At 53.5% G+C, this 21,653-nt stretch overlaps 2 protein-coding genes across 10 annotated transcripts in view; both read right to left on the bottom strand.

Moving 5' to 3' along the window:
- Positions 1–2,466: 2,466 nt before the first annotated feature.
- On the bottom strand, positions 2,467–8,468 carry ORAI3 (ORAI calcium release-activated calcium modulator 3). Of its 3 annotated transcripts, XM_077983942.1 has the most exons (3): positions 7,278–7,732; positions 3,063–3,368; positions 2,574–2,933 (listed from the first exon to the last, which is right to left on the bottom strand). In XM_077983942.1, the coding sequence occupies exons 1-3, from the start codon at positions 7,503–7,505 to the stop codon at positions 2,709–2,711; spliced, it is 759 nt and encodes a 252-aa protein (XP_077840068.1). In that variant the 5' UTR covers positions 7,506–7,732; the 3' UTR covers positions 2,574–2,708.
- Positions 8,011–21,653, bottom strand: part of FBXL19 (F-box and leucine rich repeat protein 19) — a 27,508-nt gene continuing 13,865 nt past the window's right edge. For 3 of the 7 annotated variants that reach the window (XM_077983940.1, XM_077983941.1, XM_015125979.3), the window contains exons 8-11: positions 15,876–16,039; positions 15,616–15,777; positions 9,844–10,062; positions 8,011–9,739 (exon numbers count right to left, since the gene is read on the bottom strand). In XM_077983940.1, coding sequence (XP_077840066.1) covers positions 9,561–9,739; positions 9,844–10,062; positions 15,616–15,777; positions 15,876–16,039 — 724 coding nt within the window. In that variant the 3' untranslated portion in view covers positions 8,011–9,560. Of the gene's footprint in view, positions 9,740–9,843; positions 10,063–11,264; positions 12,171–14,702; positions 15,778–15,875; positions 16,040–21,653 lie in introns of those variants that run through there. The other 4 variants (NM_001265720.1, XR_013410928.1, XR_013410930.1 and 1 more) reach the window with 4 other exon arrangements.

Raw genomic sequence — 21,653 nt, 5'->3', positions numbered from 1 at the left:
ATTCACCATTTAAGTAATAGGAAAAGGTGGAAGGGAGACTTATCCAAGGTCTCACACCACAAGATAGAAGAAGATTAGGACTAACATTTTGAGGGAAATAAGCCTGAAAAAATTAATTTACGTGGAGGCATAGGTGTTGAGATCAGATTCCTTTCTGTTCTAGTTGAAAGGCACTGGTTCCTTTTCTCAAATCAAAGAGAGATTCCCATGTAAGGGGTAAAGATAGTCCAAGTTCAGTTTCATGGACTAACTGTGGTTTTGGGCAAGATCTTCAGCCTTCTTGGGCCTGTTTCCTTATCTCTGAAATGAAAATGATAAAGGCTTAACGCTTGAGGTGTTGGGGGAGTTAAATAAGATAACCTATGAAAGGCCCCTAGTATGTAGTAGTTGCTCAAGAAAGAAACTTGAGGCCAGGTGCAGTGGCTAACACTTGTAATCTCAGCACTTTGGGAGGCCAAGGTGGGAGGATGACTTGAGCCCAAGAGTTCAAGACCAGCCTAGACAACATAATGAGACCCTCCTCTCTAAAAAAAAAAAAAAAAAATTAATTAATTAGCTGGGTTGGTGGCACATGCCTGTGGTACCAGCTATTTGGGAGGCTGAGGCGGTAGGCTCATGAGCCTGGGAGGTCAAGGCTGAAGGGAGCCGAGATTGCACAGCTGCACTCCGGCCCAGTGCGATGGCTCATGCCTGTAATCCCAGTACTTTAGGAGGCTAAGGCAGGCGGATCACTAGGTCAGGAGATTGAGACCATCCTGGCTAACACGGTGAAACACCGTCTCTACTAAAAATACAAAAAAATTAGCTGGGCATGGTGGCGGGCACCTGTAGTCCCAGCTACTCAGGAGGCTGAGGCAGGAGAATGGCATGAACCCGGGAGGCGGTGCTTGCAGTGAGCTGAGATCATGCCACTGCACTCCAGCCTGGGCGACAGTGCGAGACAGAGTGAGACTCTGTCTCAAAAAAAAAAAAAAAAAGAGTAAGACTCTGTCTCAAAAAGAAAGAAAAACCTATACTAAATACTCAGGGAGGGCTGGGCGTGGTGGCTCTCACCTGTAATCCCAGCACTTCGGGAGGCCAAGGCAGGTGGATCACCTGAGGTCAGGAGTTTGAGACCAGATTGGCCAACATGGCAAAACCCCGTCTCTACTAAAAATACAAAAATTAGCCATGTGTGATGGCACACACCTGTAATCCCGGCTACTCAGGTTTCTCGGCTGAGGCAGAAGAATTGCTTGAACCCGGGAGACAGAGGTTACAGTGAGCCGAGATCGCACCACTGCACTCCAGCCTGGGCAACACAAGACTCCATCTCTAAATAAATAAATAAATAAATAAATAAATAAATAAATAAATGAAACTCAGTGGAAGAGATAGAGACTCTGAACTCAGGGACAAGAGTTCAAAGCCTATAGCCTTGGAATAACTCTCCCCATTCAGAAGCTGTTGGCTCTTGTTAGCATCTGACAGGGTTACACCTGAAACCCACTCCCCTCCCAGGTCCTGTCCACCCAAACTTGCCACCACCCAGCTCTTGGGAACAAGTAAAGTTATCCTAAGAAGGCCTGCCCTGCATCCCGTTCACAGCAACAGAGACATCTGTGAAACATGATTTATTATATAAAACAAGGTGCATCCAAATTCAGTGTCAGAAAAGCTTTGTATTCCAAGGGCTAAGGACTGGACCTTCTCCCTTAAAACCTCCTCACCTAACCCTTGCTAAGGACTCAGGCCCGGGGCAGAGGCTGTCAGTCTCTAAAGATCCCAGCCCTGGCCCGGAGGGGAGAACAAGTTTGGTGCATAGCGTGGTGCTAGGGCAGTGGGTCAGGCACCATCCCTCCTGCGAGTGGCCATAGGTCACCACAGTGGGGGAAGGTGGGGAGCTCCAACCTCCAAAGATAGGTTCATTGTAGGAAAAGCTAGACCAATGCCTGGGGTAGAAACACCCAAATCCCTCTACAACAACTAAAGCAAGAATGTGGAACCCATCAAAATCTTCCCCCAAAATGCCAACCATAAAATAGATTCTACAGAAATAAAGCAAGGAATCCCAGCACTTTGGGAGGCCGAGGCAGGAGGTTCACTTGAGCCCAGGAGTTTGAGACCAGCCTGGGAACATGGCGAAACCCCGTCTCTACAAAAAATACAAAAAAATTAGTCGGCTGTGGCAGTGCACACCTGTAGTACCAGCTACTTACTACCTGGGAGGCTGTGGTGGGAGAATCTTTTGAGCCTGGAAGGTCGAGGCTACAGTGAGCTGTGACTATATCACCACACTCCAGCCTGGGCAACAGAGAGAGACTCTGTCTCAAAAAAAAAAAAAAAAATTAAACCAAGGGTTGGCTGCCTTGTGATCTTCCCATCCTGTATAGGAATGGAAATGGTGGCTAAGGTCAGCACCAAAGGTCCCACAAGCTCTCCCTGCCTCCCCTATATCTACGGCATGATCTTTCAACTGAGGCCAGCCCAGGTGCAGAGTAGCTTGCAAAACCCAAGGGACAGACTGATGGGGAAAATCCCTGGGAATGTGGGAGCTGCCCCAAGGCCCAGCCCAGAGGACCCTGCAGGCAGGAATCTGACCTCTGCCTGAGAGTGGCCACTGCAAGTGGCTCCAGCCAGGGGATGGGGGGAATGAGGTCTATAGGCCCCTGAGGCCTCTTGCAGACTCGGGAGGGAGGCAGTGCTTGCAGCAGTGGCTAACACCAGCCTCACACAGCCTGCAGCTCCCCCTGCAGGCGATTCAGTTCCTCTAGTTCCTGCTTATAGCGGTCAGTCTTGTGTGCCACCAAGGAGCGGTAGAAATGCAGGGCAAAGGCCACAAACACAAGCCCCACGGGTACCATGATGGCTGTGGAGGCCATTGCTGCTTGCCAGCCTGGCCCATGGGACCCCCCAGCACCACAGGTTTGCCGGGGTGGGCAGGCTGGCTCAGCCTGGGATGGTGCTGTGGATGCAGAGGATGGTGGGAGATTGGAAGCTGGACTAGGGGAGGTAGCCACTGGTGCCAGAGTCCCGGGCACCCGGGATGTGGGCACCATGGGGGTCTGTGTGTCCAAGGGAGCCCCAATGGGCACAAACTTGACCCAACCAACCAGGACAACTTCAGCAAGGAAGAGAAAGGTGCCCAGGGCAGTGGAGAAGCCCCAGGCCAGCTCCACGTAGCGGTGCAGTCTCTGGTGTGGTGACTGGTGGACAGAGTTGAGGTTGTGGATGTTGCTCACAGCTTCAATGTGGGGCAGCAGACACGTGGAGACCATGAGTGCAAAGAGGTGCACAGCCACCAGCACGGTGGTGCAGGCACTGAAGGCCACCAGCAGGCCTGGCGGGTACTCGTGGTCGCTCTCCAGCTGCACCTCCACCATGGCCACCTGCAGGGACAAGAGGGGATGGACTGACTCCCCATAACCTCCTCAACTGTAGAGATTTTTTCCGCCTATTGGGATACATCACTGATACATATCCCTAGGACCTGGAACTGTGCCCGGCAGAAAGCAGAGACGTTCAGTCTCCATTGAGTAAACGAATGGACAGCTTTGCAAAGGCTGTTCTGTTCTGGTTTCTCCACCTGCCTATCAAGAGGGCTGGATGGCCGGGCGTGGTGGCTCATGCCTAGAATCCCAGCACTTTGGGAGGCCAAAGTGTGTGGATCACCTGAGGTCAGGAGTTTGAGACCAGCCTGGCCAACATGGCAAAACCCCGTCTCTACTAAAAGTACAAAAATTAGCTGGGCATCATGGTACATGCCTGTAATCCCAGCTACTTGGGAGGCTGAAGCAGGAGAACTGCTTGAACCCAGGAGGCAGAAGTTCGAGTGAGCCAAGATCATGCCACTGCACTCCAGCCTGGGCGACAGAGCAAGACTCTGTCTCAAAAAAAAAAAAAGAGGGCTGGATGATTTGCTTCTGACAGGTTTTTTTTTTTTTTTTTTTTTTGAGACGGAGTCTCGCTCTGTCGCCCAGGCTGGAGTGCAGTGGCGTGATCTCGGCTCACTGCAAGCTCCGCCTCCCGGGTTCACGCCATTCTCCTGCCTCAGCCTCCCGAGTAGCTGGGACTACAGGCGCCCACAACCGCGCCCGGCTAATTTTTTGTATTTTTAGTAGAGACGGGGTTTCACCGTGGTCTCGATCTCCTGACCTTGTGATCCGCCCGCCTCGGCCTCCCAAAGTGCTGGGATTACAGGCGTGAGCCACCGCGCCCGGCGCTTCTGACAGGTTTACTGCATAGGGATCAAACAGCAGATTCTGGAGCTGGGCTGCCTGGGCTCATTCTGTGCTCGAGCTGTGTAATCTTGAGCACGTCAGTTCTCTGTGTGCCTCAATTTCCTATCTGGAAATGGAGATTGATAACAGCACCTCCCTGCCTTGTAGGGTTGGTATAAACATTAAATGAAATATACATGAAATGGGCTGGGCGTGGTGGCTCACGCCTTTCATCCCAACACTTTGGGAGGCCGAGTCGGGTGGATCACCTGAGGTCAGGGGTTCAAGACCAGCCTGGCCAACATGGTGAAACCCTGTCTCTACTAAAAATACAAAAATTAGCTGGGCGTTGTGGTGTGCACCTGTAATCCCAGCTACTCAGGAACTTTGGAGGCTGAGGCAGGAGAATTGCTTGAACCCAGGAAGCAGAGGTTGCAGTGAGCTGAGATCACACCACTGCACTCCAGCCTGGGTGACAAAGTGGGACTCTGTCTCAAAAAAAAAAGAAAAAAAGAAGGAAGAAAGGAAGGAAAGGAAGAAGGAAAGGAAGAGGAAAGGAACAGGCCAGGCACAGAGTAAGCACTATGTACGTGTTTGCTGTTCTTGCTATGGCGAGTGCTAAAGTCTGAGGACAGAGTACAAATCAGCACACTGTGGACCACTTCCAGCTTGCAGACGTGTTTTGCTTGGCTCACACAGTGTGTTTCTTAAAAAATGGAAGTTGTTGCCAACTTGTAAAACCCAAGAGAGTTCTTATATCCCTATTTCCAGATCCCCTTGAAAACTTGGAAGAACTGGCCACACTTGGCCCGCGTTCCTGCATGGCAACTATCAGCTCAAATCAGTCATGGCTGCTCCCCTTGGAAAGGTAATGGGGTCTCTCTCTCTCTTTTTTTTTTTTTTGTAGATGCCAGGTCTTGCTATGTTGCCCAGGCTGGCTGGACTTGAACTCTTGGGTTCAAGTGATCCTCCTGCCTTGGCCTCCCAAAGTGCTGGGATGAAAGGTGTGAGCCATCACCCTCGATGTCAGGGGGTCTCTTGCTTGCTAGTCCCTACCCAGCCAACTTGGCATCCATATTACTTGCCTGGCCCTTTGCAGACATTTAAGTTGATGACCCTATTCTAGGAATGTATAAATTTGGAGTCTGGAACCAGACTGCTTAGGCTCAAATCCTGCCACTTACTTGCTGTGGGACCTTGGCCAGGTGTCTTAACATCTCCGATCCTCAGTTTCCTCATCTGTAAAATGGCCAGAGTAGCAGTACCCACTTTGTAGGCTAACAGATGATGTACATAAAGGCACTGAGGGCAGTGCCTGGTGCTTAGTGACAGCTGGATACAATTTGTATAATGCTATTCTAACTTAGGCCACCTGAGTTCAGAATCCCACTCTCTCCCCATCCGTGGTTCTTGTAGGGTCCATTCGATTGCTCTGGGCCTGGGGAAAGAAGAAGGTAGGTGTAGAGGCTGGCGGGTAGGGGCAGGAAAGCAGGGCTGAGTATTTTGGGAAACTGGGCCATGGCAGGTGTCAGGAGGTGTTTTCCACAGACAGGGATCTGGGCCAGGCTTAGTCCTGGTTTCTCCCAGAGCCTGGTCCAGCCTCGGTCTCCCCTGCTAGGATTGCGGCCAGTCCTGCCCCCAGAACCTAAACCTCCAGCCCCTTACTCCTGCAGAGAAGGCTCAGGCCATTAAGCTGTCACCCCAGCAACCTGCACGTTCTGCTGTGGAGGGATTGTCTCCTTGGGAACAGGCTGGACCACGGGGTTGACCTCGCTCAGCTCAGGTGGCTGCTGCCTTCCCTCTGCAGGCTGTGTAGATGAAGGGGCACCAACGCCCTGTCCCCAGGTGATGCCCCCCATCAGGAAAGGTAAGCTGGTCTGTGGATTCTGGGAACCCACGTAGAAGACCACAGGCTTATGATGACCCTTAGGGTTAGAGTTTCCCTGTCATTGTTCAAATATGGAGGTTATGACACAGATGGGGCAGGGACTAGCCCAGATCCCCTAACTCCATGGTCCCCACCCCAACTGCCTCTGATATCCATCCCCACAGGAGTGCGTTCCCCAAAGTACCTCCTGCAGCTCACTTTCTTCTTTTTCCTGGGGTGATGGTAGGGAAACCCCAGACTAACAGAGCAGCAACCCTGGGTCCCAGTTCATTCACTCCTGCCCAGAGGCGAGACCTTTGCTTTCCACACCTGTCTAATTGGACTAGCAGGCTAGTCTGAGCCATCCTTGGTGAGTGGCCTGCTCTGGCATGCTTGGCTTACCCTGGGGCGGGTACTTGGCGGGCTACAGAGGGCGCACCCTCCATGATCTCACAGTTTCCCACTGGTTTGCAAGGGGGGTGGAGGCCTGTCCAGAGTCACATAGCTGGCCACAAGCAGCGAGGAGTCAGGACTGTGTCTGTTGATCCTCACCCTGGGACCTCCCTCCGTCCCACTTCCTGTGAGGCCACCGCTGGGACAGACCGTTAGCCGACACCGTCCTCCTGCACCTGTGGTTTATCAGCTTGAGAATCGCTTATCAGTTTCCTCATGGGCCTTCTCCCCAGCGTCTCCCTCCGGGGCATGATCTCTTGTCAGTTTTCCTGGTTGACACTAGCACCCCTTGGGCCCCCTGGAGAGTGGCCACTTTCCCTGGGATGGGCCCAACTTCAGCTGGGTGACCCTGCCACCCAGCTGATCCATCTCGAGCACCCCCGCCTGTTGATGCAGCCCCCACCCAGCTGACCTGCCTTTGAAGCTGGCACTGGGACTTAGGAACCACTTCTGCCAGGAACAGGCTCCGTCTGAACCACTCTGCCTTATCGTTGCAGTCAACCCCACTGGTGATTTGTTCACCCCACTCCCTCTATGACACCTTTAGGACCTTAGTGTCCTCCCGTGGCCCCATCTCCTGGGGGCCCCTGTACACACACATCCGTAAGAAGGGACTTGCTCAGTCCCTTGGGACCTTGTTCCTTCCCCCTTGACGAAAGCCCCCTCTGCCCTGTGTCCCTTGGGACCTGTTTGCCCCCCCCAACCTGTGCCCCCCACGTGCTCTGCCCCACCGTTTGTGCCCCCTCCCGGCCCCTCACCATGGCGAAGCCCGAGAGCAGGGCGGACGTGCGGCTGGAAGCTTTGAGCTTGGCCCGGCTGAGGTAGAGGCGGCGCCAGCTGAGCGCCCGCAGCGAGTGCTGACTGGCCCCCATGAGGTCCAGGTAGCCGCGGTGCACGAACTCCCGGTACGTGGCCGAGCCTGCAGGGCTCTCGCCCTCCGGGTTCAGCGGGGCCTGCTCGCACGCGTCCTCCTCGCCGCCCTTCATCCTGGGGGCGGCGGCACCAGGCGGTCACTACGGGGCGGAGGCGCCTCGGGGGCCCCAGCCGGGCCGGCCCAAGCCCAGGGGCGGCCCCATCCCCCGATAGGGCAAGCAGGATGCAGGCGGCGGGCGCCCAGGAAGAGGCGGCCCCAGCGGAGCAGGAAGAGAGGCGTCTGCGGGGAGCCCCAGGGGCCGGAGCGGGACAGCGGAGGCCGAAACAGGAACTGGGGCAGAGGCGGAGCCGGGCTGGCCACATGATGGGGTGGAGCCGGGGACCGAGTCCCCGTGGTCCCGGGCCCACAGAGATTCCCCGCGACCCCTACCCACCAAGAACATCATCCAAACGCCCGGACCCCACCGAGGTGCACGCCAGCCACAGCCACCTCCAAGGTACAGCTGGATACCCCAGGTGTCCACACTTTCAAATCCCTCCCAAAATGAACCCAAGAGAGGTGAGGCCACTCATCTGTAGGTAGGGACCCTGCACACACACACACACGAACTCCGCAGCCCCGGCTGGAAGATTTTGAATTTTATAGCAAACCGTATTGTACAGACCCGGGGCCCAGGGGCCCAGCCCGGCTGGGTCCCCCGCTTGCCCCTTGCCGGGCTGCCTCCTCCCTCCCTCAAGCGGCCCCATCCTCAAGCCTCTCGCGATCCCCAGGCCCCTCCCCTCCGGCCTTTGGTCCGCCCAGCCCTCCCCCCACCCGCGCACCTCCCTGTTACCTGAGGTATGTGGATACATCTCCCCTCCCCTACATGGTAAGCCCCGGCCCCCCGGAGGCCTGCGTGAAGGGGCGGGACCTGACCCGGCTCCTCCCCCGGGCTCCGAAGCCCCACCCCTTGCTGGAAGAAAGGGCGGGAAGGAGGGCCACCAGAGTCTGTTACTAGGTTCCCATGGCAACTAAGAGGGGCCATTTCCAGCCTTAGCACTGGCATCGGGAGGTGTCCGTTGGCTGCTATTTCCATGGCAACCAGGAGTGGCAGTTCCCTGGGCAAATGGGATACAAGTTTCCGTGACGATGAAAGAGTGGGAAGAGCCAGGCTGGAGGAGTCCCATAGTTCCCATCCTTGGGCTTGCGCCCCCAGCCATAATGCAGGTCCGGCGGGTGCCGCCGCTCAATACAGTAAAACAAGAACGAGCCTGGGGGTGGCGCAGTCCCAAATGGGCACCCACCGGCCCGGTCTCAGGTCTCAGTCCAAGCTGGTCCAGTCCCCCTCACACTCCGGCTCCCCCAGGTCCGAGGTTCCCCCGGTTCAAGTAACACTTCAGTACAGATGAATGTTCAAGTATTGTGCGGAGAGGCGGGCAGGGGTTGGGGCGCCCCTCGCCACTCCCCTGGGCCGCGAGCTGAAGAGCGGCTGCCCGCGGCCCCCACTCCTTACAATAGCTGCCGTTTTCAGTGACGTTCAAGGAGTCAGGGTCGGGGGAAGGAACTGAAGCCTGGGGAGGGGGGAAGCAGAGAGGTGACCCCCAAGGGGGTATTGCTGTCCCCACACCTGCTCTCATCCCCACCTCCAGCTCAGCCCCGGCTTGCCCCTGGCTCCCCTACCTCTGACACATGGATACCCAATTGCTCCTCCGGTTTTCCTTTTGTGGCCCCCCCCACCCCCCAATCGAAGTAACTGGTCTTTGTTCCCTGAACCCTTGGTGGTCTGCTGTCTGCCCCGCCCCCCGCCCCTTCCACCTCCCCCAGCCCCTGGCTCCCATATCCTCTGCGTGTCCTTTCCCCATTCTCCCCCCCCAACACTTGAACCATAACCCCCCTCCCACCGTCCCTTCGGCTCAGCACCCTCCAGTACCTCTGACCCACTCCCCCCAGGGGATGGACAATGAAGCAGGTAGCAGGGGGAGGACATGGGAAGGAGAAACCCCCAGAGATATCAGTGCAGGGGGGAAAGAAGGGGATGGCTGGCTTGAGTCCCTGGGTGGGAATCCCAAGTCACTGACACTCAGGAATCCCGGGGTGGTGAGGTGGGAACCTGGCCTCCCAGCAGGGGTGAAATGAAGCCGGAGGTCCAGGCTCCTGTCGAGTCCGGGGGAGGGTGGGGGGCGCCCAACTAGCTGTCCTTGAGAAGCAGCTTCTCCTCAGGGCAGCGGAAGGGGCCAGGGGGCCCGGCGGCTGCCAGCCGGGCACAAGCTTCGGGTGAGAGCTGGCGGCAAGAGCGCAGGTCTAGGCGGCGTAGACGAGGGCAGCGGCGGAACAGCGGGAGGCAGTGGTCCGTTAGGCGGTGGCAACCTGGGGATGGGGCAGTGGCAGCTGAGACCAGGCAGGTGAGCAAGGGGTTGGCACTGGCCGTGGGGACCCACAGGCTGGCAGGACGGATGGGGGACTGTGCTTACCAGCAAGATTGAGGTGCACCAGGGTCTCCCGGAGTGGGGACGTGGGGGCCGTGAGGAGATGAACACTGGGGTCCCCGACGTGGGCGCAGTGGCTCAGGTCCAGGGCGCTCAGCTGGGGTGCGTGGCGCAGCAGGAGCCGCAGGGAGGCATCTGTCAGCTCCAGACCTGCCAGGCGCAGTTCTGCCACCCCCTGCAGCCGACCACGGCTCTCTGTTTGCCCTGGGCAGCCAGATGAGAGGTCAGCACTCCTGGCCACTCCCATCCCTGCGCCCAAGTATCCAGACCATCTCTCCTCCACCTGTTTCCCACGTGAGTGAGTGACCTGTTGCACTCTGCGGCTTGCTCTTCTCAAAAACACCCTCATGACCTGACCTCATCTGTCCACTCCTCACATCACCTCATCGGAGGCCTTCCATGATTATTGTATTTGAGACTACAATATTCTGCCAGGCGTGGTGGCTCACGCCTGTAATCCCAGCACTTTGGGAGGCCGAAGCGGGCGGATCACAAGGTCAGGACTTCAAGGCCAGCCTGGCCAACATGGTGAAACCCCGTCTCTACTAAAAATACAAAAATTAGCCAGGAATGGTGGCAGGTGCCTGTAATCCCAGCTACTCAGGAGGCTGAGGCAGGAGAATCACGTGAACCCAGGAGGTGGAGGTTGCAGTGAGCCAAGATTGTGCCACTGCACCCCAGCCTGGGCAACAGAGCGAGACTCCATCTCTAAATAAATAAATAAATAAATGAGTCTGGGGACCTCCTCTCCTCTCTCTTGCTAGCTGTCTTGCCATGTGACATGCAGACTCCTTCACATTCCATCAAGAGTAAAAGCTACCTGAGGCCTCCCCAGAAGTTGAGCAGATGCAGGCACCACACTTCCTGTACAGCAGAACCCTGAGCCAATTCAACCTCTTTTCTTTATAAATTACCCAGCCTCAGGTATTTCTTTAGAGCAATGCAAAAACTAATGTAATTCCCCACACTCCCACCACTTCCTTGCATCAATTTTTCCTCTTTTCTCACCATTTGACATATTATATGCATTTTTCTGACATATATACGTTTTCCTTTTCTTTTTTACCCCCCGAGACAGAGTCTTGCTCTGGTGTGCCGTGGTGTGATCTTGGGTCACTGCAACCTCCGCCTCCCGGGTTCAAGCAATTCTCGTGCCTCAGCCTCCCGAGTAGCTGGGATTACAGGCGCACACCACCATGCCTGGCTAATTTTTGTATTTTTAGTACAGACAGGGTTTCACCACATTGGCCGGGCTAGTCTCGAACTCCTGACCTTGTGATCCACCCACCTCAGCCTCCCAAAGTTCTGGGATTACACACATGAGCCACTGCGCCCGGCCATATATACATTTTTCTTATTAATCTTTCTCTCCTGCCACAAGACTGTCAGTACTACCAAGGCAGGAATTTTTGTCTGCTGTTCATTGCTGTAGTCCCAGCAACTGAGACACAGTAGGTGTTCAATTTATTTTCGTTCATTCATTCATCAGACACATGACATCCCTGATGGGCCTACCATCCAGGCCCTTCTCCCACTTCCCTCCCCTCCATGGTCAGTAAGTCCCCATCAGGAGCCTCTCTTTTCTCCCTGGTCACCACTCAGGGTCAACACAACTGGTGCCTGAACTCCTGGCCCAGCCTCCTCACCTGCTCCACTTCTCTGCTCTTCTTTCTGGCATCCAGAAAGCTGATCTCAAATACAAATGGGACAGCATCCCTTCTCTAAAACTCTCTGAGGGTGCCTCAAAGAGGTCTAGCCTCCTTGGTAGAACATCCCAGTTCCTGTAAGGTCTCAGCTGCTAACTCCTCTCCCTTACCCCTGAACACCTGGGCCACATTCCACAAGTGGCCCTGCCTGAGACACTCTGCCTGCCCCATGTCCCTCTGTCCCTGGTTTTCAGGTCTGAGCTCACAGGCTCCCTGCTCCCCAATCTGCAGGATCCAAGTGTTCACACCCCTCATCTTGGCATCCAAAGAATATAGTCTACATTTATTTTATGCCAATGGCTCTCAAACTAGAGAGGCTTCAAAGTCACCTGGAAGGGCTGGTTAAAAGGGATTGCTGGTCCCAGCTGGGCGCGGTGGCTCACGCCTGTAATCCCAGCACTTTGGGAGGCTGAGGCAGGCGGATCATCAGGTCAGGAGTTCGAGACCAGCCTGGCCAACATGGTGAAACCCCGTCTCTACTAAAAATACAAAAAAATTAGTTGGGCGTGGTGGTGCATGCCTGTAATCCCAGCTACTCAGGAGGCTGAGACAGGAGAATCACCTGAACCCGGGAGGCAGAGGTTGTAGTGAGCTGAGATTGCGCCACTATACTCTAGCCTGGGTGACAGATCAAGACTCCATCTCAAAAAAAAAAAAAAAAGGGATTGCTTGTCCCATCCCCAGAGTTTAGGCAGGTCTACAGGTTCATTTGTTTTTGAGACAGGGTCTTGCTCTGTCGCCCAGGCTGGAGTGCAGTGGTACAATCACAGCTTACTGCAGCCTCAACCTCTCTATAACTCACTGTAGCCTTGATCCTCCCACCTTGGCCTCCCAAAGTGCTGGGATTACAAGGCCTGAGCCACTGCGCCTGACCAGAGTTTACTTTTTTTTTTTTTTTTGAGATGGAGTCTCACTCTGTAGCCCAGGCTGGAGTACAGTGGTGCAATCTCGGCTCACTGCAACTTCCACCTCCCAGGTTCAAGCAATCTCCTGCCTCAGCCTCCCAAGTAGTTGGGATTAAAAGAATGTGCCACCATGCCCGGCTAATTTTTCTATTTTTTTTAGTAGAGACGGGGTTTCACCATGTTGGCCAGGCTGGTCTTGAACTCCTGACCTCAAGTGATCTGCCCACCTCGGCCTCCCAAAGTGCTGGGATTACAGGTGTGAGCCACCACGCCTGGCCCAGGGTTTACTTTTTTTTTTTTTTTTTTAACAAGTTCTCCAGTGTTGTGGATGCTGCTGGTCCCCAGACCATACTTTAAGAACCACAGCCTTGGGAGACAAGATCTCTGATCATCATTCCTGTTTACGGCCAGGAAACCCAGGCCCGGTGATGCTGAATCTGAACTCTTACCACAATGTTGTCTGCCTCCCAGGCACCAGCCTATCCCTAAGATAAACTATTAATAGATCAGATGGCACGAACCATGAGGCTGCCCTCCAAACGTGTTTTATGGAGTCTACAGAATGCTAAAAATGTCCTTAATGACTAACACTACAAAAAGGACATTTTTATAAATAAATTTATATACTGAGCTTTTCCTTGAAGAATCATAAGATCTGGCCTCACTAGGCACTCCTTCCCACCAGATGATGACTGTGGGGAGCTGGGCGGCTAGGTGCCACTCCTAACGTCCTGCACCAATGCATCACTTCTGTTACCTCCCAGGTCAACTCAATGGACACTTGAGTTTGCAAGTCCTAAATTGTAACCCCTCCTCCTGTCTCTGAGGAGCCAAGGGCCTGGAAAGGGGATACCTTTACAGATGCCCTCAACCTTGGGCCATAGCTAAAGGCCCAAGGAGGAAAGGCCCATAGAGGAAAGCAGAGGAAAGAGAAGTCACTTCTGGCTTGGGCAGGAAGGAGTGGGCATCAGTGAGGATTTCACTGAGGTGGTGGCATTTAAGCTGGGCAAGAGTTGGAAGGTGTATGGCACTGTTCACAATAGTAAAAGCCATGGAATCAATCTCAATGCCCATCAATGATAGAATGAATAAAGAAAATGTGGTACATATACACCATGGAATACTATGCAGCCATAAAAAAGAACGAGATCATGTCCTTTACAGGAACATGGATGGAGTTGGAGGCCATTATCCTTGGCAAACTAATGCAGGAACAGAAATTTCATGTTCTCACTTAAAGGTGGGAGCTAAATGATGAGAACACATGGACACATCCATGGGAATAACACACCCTGGAGCCTTCTGGAGGGAGGAGGGAGAGGATCAGGAGAAATAATTAATGGTAAATAGACTTAATACCTGGGTGACGAAATAATCGGTACAACAAACCCCCATGACACAAGTTTACCCATGTAACAAACCTGCACATATACCCCTGAACTTAAAAGTTAAGTTTACCCATATAACAAACCTGCACATATACCCCTGAACTTAAAAGTTAAGAAAATAATAATAAAACTGAAAAAAAAAAAAAAAAAAAGGCCCACCTTCGTGAGCTCCTGATAAAGGGCTGAACTGATCTGAATTCCAGCAGGAGGAAATGGACCAGCCAGCACCTTCCCGCCTCCCAGGGTGCACCATTCCCAATGCCCACCTCACCCCCTACCCATAGCTCTCCAACTCAGTCCGGTTCCAGTAAGAGTGGACAATGGCTGAGTGCTCTTGCCTGACTGGGTGACCTGCAGCAATCAATCCCTCTGGGCCTCCAGTGCCTCATCTAGAATGTGGAAAGAATCCTAGTTGCTTCTCTATTCTCCCCTTCCAGGGCTGCTGTGGAGGAGGTGGGGTGGGAGGAAGGGAACTATGAAAGAGAGGGGTGAAAGAACTCCAAAAGAAAAGATTCTTCTGGCTGGGCGTGGTGGCTCACGCCTATAATCCAACACTTTGGAAGGCAGAGGTAGGCAGATCACTTGAGACAAGGAGTTCGAGACCAGCCTGGGCAACACAATAAAACCCTGTTTCCATAAGAATTATAAAAAAATTAGCCAGGTTTAGGGGGCCAGGTGCAGTGGCTCACACCTGTAATCCCAGCACTTTGGGAGGCCAAGACGGGCAGATCACGAGATCAGGAGATCGAGACCATCCTGGCTAACATGGTGAAACCCCGTCTTTACTAAACAAAATACAAAAAATTATCCAGGCGTGGTAGTGGAGGCAGGAGAATGGTGTGAACCCGGGAGGCGGAGGTTGCAGTGAGCCGAGATTGCACCACTGCACTCCAGCCTGGGTGACAGAGCGAGACTCTTTCAAAAAAAAAAATAATTAGCCAGTCGTGGTGACACACGCCTGTAGGCCCAGCTACTTAGGAGGCTGAGGTAGGGAGGATCATTTGAACCCAGGAGGCATAAATTGCAGTGAGCTGAGATCTCACCACTGCACTCCAGCCTGGGTGACAGAGCCAGATGGTCTCAAAAAATACAAACACAAACAAACAAAAGGATTATCTTATTTCAGGGGCCTGCAAATCTCCTTTTGAAAATCTTTCCTCAAACTAGACTTCTCCAATCCTGATTGCCTGCTCATTCAAGTTATTCATTCAACAGCTATCTGCAAAGCAGCCACTGAGAAGGTGCTGGGGCACCAGCCAGTGCTTGCCCTCAGGGAGCTGCAGACCCTGGCAGGAGGGCACAGATGTGCATCAAGGCACTCCACAATTGCCCAGTATTATGCTGGTGGGCTGCTCTCAAAGCTGAGAGGGACTCTGAGCTCAGTGTGGGGTGGGATCAGGGAGCGCTTCTTGGAGGAGTGGCATTTATACCCAGGCCTAAAGGATGATGAGATTTAAGTAGATGAAGAGAGATGGCCTCTGCTTCCAGCATCCCCCTCTGCCAATATGGGCCTCCTGCCCCACCAAACTGTTGGGTCTTATGCTCCCTGGGAAAACCCTGTCCCTTTCAAGGCTCAAAGTACACAGCAGGTGGGTGAATGAATGAATAATGCCCAACCAGGGCCTTCCTATTCAAACTCATGTGTTCTTTCCTTTCTTCAAATACTTTACCATCCAGCATGAGTCAGAAGAGACCTGAGAGGCCTCCTACCCTACCCTTGCCCAGCCCATTCTCCAGAAAAGCAAACAGAGGCTGCACCTGGTTTGGTGTCTGGTGGAGGCAGCAGCAGCTCCCGGAGCTGGGAGTCTTTAACATCCTCGATCCAGCGAAGGTCCAGGAGCCGCAGGGCTGGCAGTGGGGCTGAGCCCAGGGCAGAGACGGAGAGCCAGGAGCAGCCAGAGAGCACCAGCTCCTGCAGGCCTGCGGGGAGAGGGGGGTGGTCAGGAAGCAGGTGCTGTGAGGACTCCATCCCAGGCCTGTCCCCGTCACCACCCTGTCCTCCACACCACACACCCTACCTTGTAGTCGGTTCAGAAGCCACATGAGCTGCTTCTTGGAGACACCTGTCCAGCTGAGGTCCAGGGCACGGGGCTGGCGGCGAACCACACCACTGAGCATGGGCGGGGTCAGTGACTTCCGCCGGCTCAGGTCCATTCGAGGCCACAGACGCTTGTCATAGCACCTAGTGGCCACAGGGGGGAGACAGAGACCTCAGCCCTCAGTTCTCAGCAGCCCACAGTTCCCAGGCTCCCCAGCTCCAGCTCCAAGGGTGTACCTCAGCTCTCTTCTGGCCACACAGACAACAGGGTGGCAAGAAGCACTTGGCCTCAGCCAAGAGCACTGGGACTGGAACCCAACTCCATCACTAACTGGAAATGAGACCCTGGGCAAGTCTGCTCCTCTCCCTGAGCCTCAGAAGCCTCGTTTATGATCAAAGGCAATAGCCCCCCACTCTGCCTGGCCACAGGGCAGCTGTCAGGTCACACGGGCTCATTCCAGCTGTGGGCCTCCCAGCATAGAAAGCATGCTGCCCAACACATACACAAATGCCACACATGCTGCCTGATGTCATGCCAAGGGGACTGGTGTTATCCAGTCGTCTCCACCCTTGGGCTTCTCGATTCCTAACTGAGTTCCAGAGCTCTTGGGTCCTTGCCTTCTTTACTCATCTCTGCCTCTGATCCACACCTGCCCCATCCTGACAGCCAGCTGCCCGCAGCTGGACTTACAGCCCTAATATCTTCCCATTACATTACTGTGTTCCTTCAACTAGAATGTAAATTCCACAAGGGCAGATTTGCCTTTTCCACTTTTTGAAAAAAAATTTTTTTGAGTCAGGGTCTCACTCTGTCACCCAGGCTGGACACTATCGTGGCTCACTGCAGCCTCAACCTACTGGGCTCAAGCAATCCTCCCACTTCAGCCTCCTGAGTAGCTGGGACCACAGGCACATGTCACTACGCCTGGCTAATTTTTAAACAATTTTTTTGCAAACACAGGGTCTCACTATGTTGCCCAGGCTCGTCTTGAACTCCTGGCCTCAAGTGATCCTCCTGCCTTGGCCTCCCAAAACACTGAGATTACAAGCATGAGCTACTGCACCCAGCTGTGCATTTGTAATGAATGAATCAAGCTAGTAATTACTTAAAAGCTTCCACTTCACACTCTCCCCCACCTCATCTACAGCATTTCATTTATTCTCTGATTATGGAAGGCCTTTTAGGTCCCAAATATTGAAGCTACTGAATGAGGCCTGAACAACATTAAACAGGTTTCCTAACCCCAGCACTCCACAGGCCTTGACAGACTATCTAACATGCAGTGGGCTGGGTGCAGTGGCTCACACCTGTAATCCCAGCACTTTGGGAGGCCAAGGTGGGTGGATCACGAGGACAGGAGTTCGAAAACAGCCTGGCCAAAATAGTGAAACCCCATCTCTACTAAAAGTACAAAAAATTAGCCGGGCGTGGTGGCGGGCGCCTGTAATCCTAGCTACTCAGGAGGCTGAGGCAGGAGAATCACTTGAACCCAGGAGGTGGAGGTTGCAGCGAGCCGAGATCGCGTCACTGCACTCCAGCCTGGGCGACAGTGCGAGACTCCATCTCAAAAATAACAAAAAACAAACAAAAACATGCAGTAAACTGGAGAAGGGCTTCTCAAACTTACTTCCCCAGGAACCCTTCCCAACCTCTCCCAAGATAATCTAATAACACTGTAGTACACCGAAGTTCCTTTGGACTCAGTTTGAGAACTCTCTTCTCGTTCAGTAGTTCTCAAAGGCATGTCTGGAAATGCCTCTGAGACTCAATGGACTATGTCAGAAGCAGGCCCAGGAAGCTTTTTTTTTTTTTTCCCTTGAGACAGCATCTTGCTTAGTCTCCCAGGCTGGGGTGCAATGCTGCGATCATAGCTCACTGCAACCTCAAACTCCTGGGCTTAAGCCATCCTCCCACCTCAGCCTCCTGAGCAGCTGGGACCACAGGCACATGCCACCACACTTTTTTTTTTTTGAGATGGAGTTTCGCTCTTGTTGCCCAGGCTAGAGTGTAATAGTATGATCTTGGCTCACTGCAACCACCGCCTCCCGATTTCAAGCGATTCTCCTGCCTCAGCCTCCAGAGTAGCTGGGATTACAGGCATGCACCACTGCGCCTGGCTAATTTTTTGTATTTATAGTAGAGATGGGGTTTCTCCATGTTGGGCAGGCTGGTCTCGAACTCCTGACCTCAGGTGATCTGCCCACCTCGGCCTCCCAAAGTGCTAGGATTACAGGCGAGAGCCACTGCGCCTGGCCTATTTTTTATTTTTACTAGCGACAAGGTTGCCCAGGCTGGTCTTGAACTCCTGAGCTCAGGCGATCCTTCCCTTGGCCTCCCAAGGGAAGCTGTCTCTTGCTTCCCTCCCTGCCCTCATGACTCTGAAGGGCTTTTCCTTGCAGAAGCCCTGGGCTGGGGTGGTGATTCCCAAGCTCCAGTATTTGCTGTTCACTTATCTGAATAACATGATTTATCTTTGAATCATCTCCTCTTTGCACTTAAAACCAGTATTCTTTCGCATAAATAGGTTAATCTTAAAAATAAACACAAGGCCGGGCGCGGTGGCTCAAGCCTGTAATCCCAGCACTTTGGGAGGCCGAGACGGGCGGATCACAAGGTCAGGAGATCGAGACCATCCTCGCTAACACGGTGAAACCCCGTCTCTACTAAAAAATGCAAAAACAAACTAGCCGGGCGGGTTGGCGGGCGCCTGTAGTCCCAGCTACTCAGGAGGCTGAGGTAGGAGAATGGCGTAAACCTGGGAGGCGGAGCTTGCAGTGAGCTGAGATCCGGCCACTGCACCCCAGCCTGGGCGACAGAGCAAGACTCCGTCTCAAAAAAAATAAAATAAAATAAAATAAAATAAAATAAAATAAACACAAAAGGCTGGGCTTGGTGGCTCACGCCTGTAATCCCAGCACTTTGGGAGGCCGAGACAGGTGGGTCAAAAGGTCAGGAGCTCGAGACCATCCTGGCTAACACAGTGAAACCCCATCTCTACTAAAAATACAAAAACAAAATTAGCCGGGCATGATGGTGGGCGCCTGTAGTTCCAGCTACTTGGGAAGCTGAGGCAGGAGAATGGCGTGAACCTGGGAGGCGGAGCTTGCAAGTGAACTGAGACTGCGCCACTGCACTCCCGCCTAGGTGACAGAGCGAGACTCCGTCTCAAAAATTAAATAAATAAAATAAATAAATAAAATAAAATAAACACAAAAAGGCCGGGCGCGGTGGCTCAAGCCTGTAATCCCAGCACTTTGGGAGGCCGAGACGGGCGGATCACGAGGTCAGGAGATCGAGACCATCCTGGCTAACACGGTGAAACCCCGTCTCTACTAAAAAATACAAAAAACTAGCCGGGCGAGGTGGCGGGCGCCTGTAGTCCCAGCTACTCCGGAGGCTGAGGCAGGAGAATGGCGTGAACCCGGGAGGCGGAGCTTGCAGTGAGCTGAGATCCGGCCACTGCACTCCAGCCCAGGCTACAGAGCAAGACTCCGTCTCAAAAAAAAAAAAAAAAAAAAAACACACACACAAAAAAACCAGACCAGAGTTATTAAATCCTAGCCAGGTGTTGCCGTTGCTTTAGGCTACTACCTGAAGACTACTTTTGTTAAACAGGGAGGTAAGTATCAGAGAAGTGTTAGAAAAAGCACCCAATGGAGAAGACTTCCTTTCCAAAACTCACAGACGGATTAAGCCATACTTTTGTGTCACTGAAAAATGCCAGGCCTACTCCAGAGGCCCAGTGTGTCGTTTTATTATTTTTTTGAGACAAGGTCTCACTCTGTCGCCCAGGCTAGAGTGCAGTGGTGCAATCATAGCTCACTGCAGCCTCAAACTCCTGGACTTAAGTGATTCCCCTGCCAGCCAGGGGCGGTGGCTCAAGCCTGTAATCCCAGCACTTTGGGAGGCCGAGATGGGCGGATCACGAGGTCAGGAGATCGAGACCATCCTGGCTAACACGGTGAAACCCCGTCTCCACTAAAAAAATATAAAAAACTAGCCGGGCAAGGTGGCGGGCACCTGTAGTCCCAGCTACTCGGGAGGCTGAACCAGGAGAATGGCATGAACCCAGGAGGCGGAGCTTGCAGTGAGCTGAGATCTGGCCACTGTACTCCAGCCTGGGCAACAGAGCGAGATTCCGTCTCAAAAAAGAAAAAAAAAAAAAAAAGTGATCCCCCTGCCTCAGCCTCCCATGTAGCTGGGACCACAGGTATGCTTAGCTAATTTTTTCTTTTTAAATAGAGATGGGGTTCTCACTATATTGCCCAAGCTGGTCTTGAACCCCTGGGCTCAAGCAATTCTCCTGCCTCAGCCTCCCAAAGTGCTGGGATTACAGGCGTGAGCCACCGGGCCCAGCCCTGGTGTGACGTTTTAGAGAGGGCTGAGAGCACAGACACCAAGGCTTTAGTCCAAACACCTTCACCCCTCTGCCACCCGCTCTTCTGTTCCCTCCTACCCTCACCCTGCTTTTCTGGCATTCCAGCCTCTCCCTCTCCTGATTCCTTCCTCTCAACTAATAAACACCTACAAATCTCTCCAATTCAAAACGTGAAAAGGAAAAAAACCAACTGACGCCCGACCCAGCTTCTGCCCCTAGGTCCTGCCCCTTTGCTCTTTCAGTGAGCAAGAAAATCGGTGACATCTGCCACATCCAAAACCTCTCTCTGCCCACTGTGACCCCGCCACAACTGTCACCACTTCCTTGAAGCCACTTCCCTTCCACAGTCCACAGCTGAAAGGAAGCCCCTTTCCCTGGGGGCACCCACAGGCCCCCAACTGTGTTTCTGTATCATACTGCACAAGGGCCAGGCCACACACTTACTTGCCCACCTACAGACACAGTGCTGTCTAATGCCAACACGTTGTGGCACATGCTGTGCCTCTGCCAGAAATGCCAACCCAGAGCCTTCGTGGCTCGGCTCCAGTGCCTCCTCTTCCAGGAAGTCTCCCACACCCTTCCTTGGCTAGAGCTCATCAGTCCCCCTGCTCTTGTACAACCAGGACACTAGGGTTAAACCTCAGAGGGGCAACCAAGAGTCACTGAGGGCTGAGTGTCTGGCTTCCACTGGGCACGGAGGCAAAGATGACAGGTTCCTGCCATACAGTCAGAGAGACATGGACAGTCCACAGTAACTGAGGCGACAGGTGGCATGGTAAAGAGTCACCTCAAGGACTGGGTGGGGGAGCCTCCTGGGGGGACAATGCCTGACCTGAGACTCCAAAGAAAGCAGCAGTTACTTCAGCAAGGGGAGGGGGAGGAGGGTATGTGTTCCAGATGGGGAAGAACCTGCGTCCAGGCCCACGAGAGACAAAACGGAGAGCTCTGGAAACCCCAGGCCACAGGAGCTCATCATCATAACCAGAGTCATGCTGATCACAGTGACTTCAGCACTACTAACCAGCCATTATCCAGGGTTCACTGTGTGCCAGGCACTGTCCCATGCATTAAGCACTGAACCTTGTGCCAGCCCTAGGAGGTCAACATTACCATTATCATCTCCTTTCTACAGTAAAGAAAATAAGGCAGGCGGGCGCGATGGCTCACGCCTGTTAATCCCAGCACTTTGGGAGGCCAAGGTGGGCGGATCACGAGGTAAGGAGTTCGAGACCAGCCTGGTCAACATAGTGAAACCCGGTCTCTACTAAAAATACAAAAATTAGCTGGGTGTGGTGGCACGCGCCTGTAGTCCCAGCTACTTGGCAGGCTGAGGCAGGAGAATCACTTGAACCAGGGAGGCGGAGGTTGCAGTGAGCTGA

The sequence above is a fragment of the Macaca mulatta genome, chromosome 20 (genome assembly GCF_049350105.2).
Source record: "Macaca mulatta isolate MMU2019108-1 chromosome 20, T2T-MMU8v2.0, whole genome shotgun sequence".
In the NCBI taxonomy this organism is placed as follows: domain Eukaryota; kingdom Metazoa; phylum Chordata; class Mammalia; order Primates; family Cercopithecidae; genus Macaca; species Macaca mulatta.
Note: the sequence above shows the minus strand (reverse complement) of the source record. Positions and strands in the feature narration are given on the sequence as shown.

What these genes read in the sequence shown, in the direction of transcription:
- ORAI3 (XM_028840566.2), bottom strand. Translation starts at nt 8,468, where the DNA reads ATGGAAATAGCAGCCAACGGACACCTCCCGATGCCAGTGCTAAGGCTG. An exon ending in GATGTATCCACATACCTCAG is followed by an intron (nt 3,369 to 8,225) that starts GTAACAGGGAGG and finishes TTGTCCCTGCAG; the next exon opens with GTGGCCATGGTGGAGGTGCA.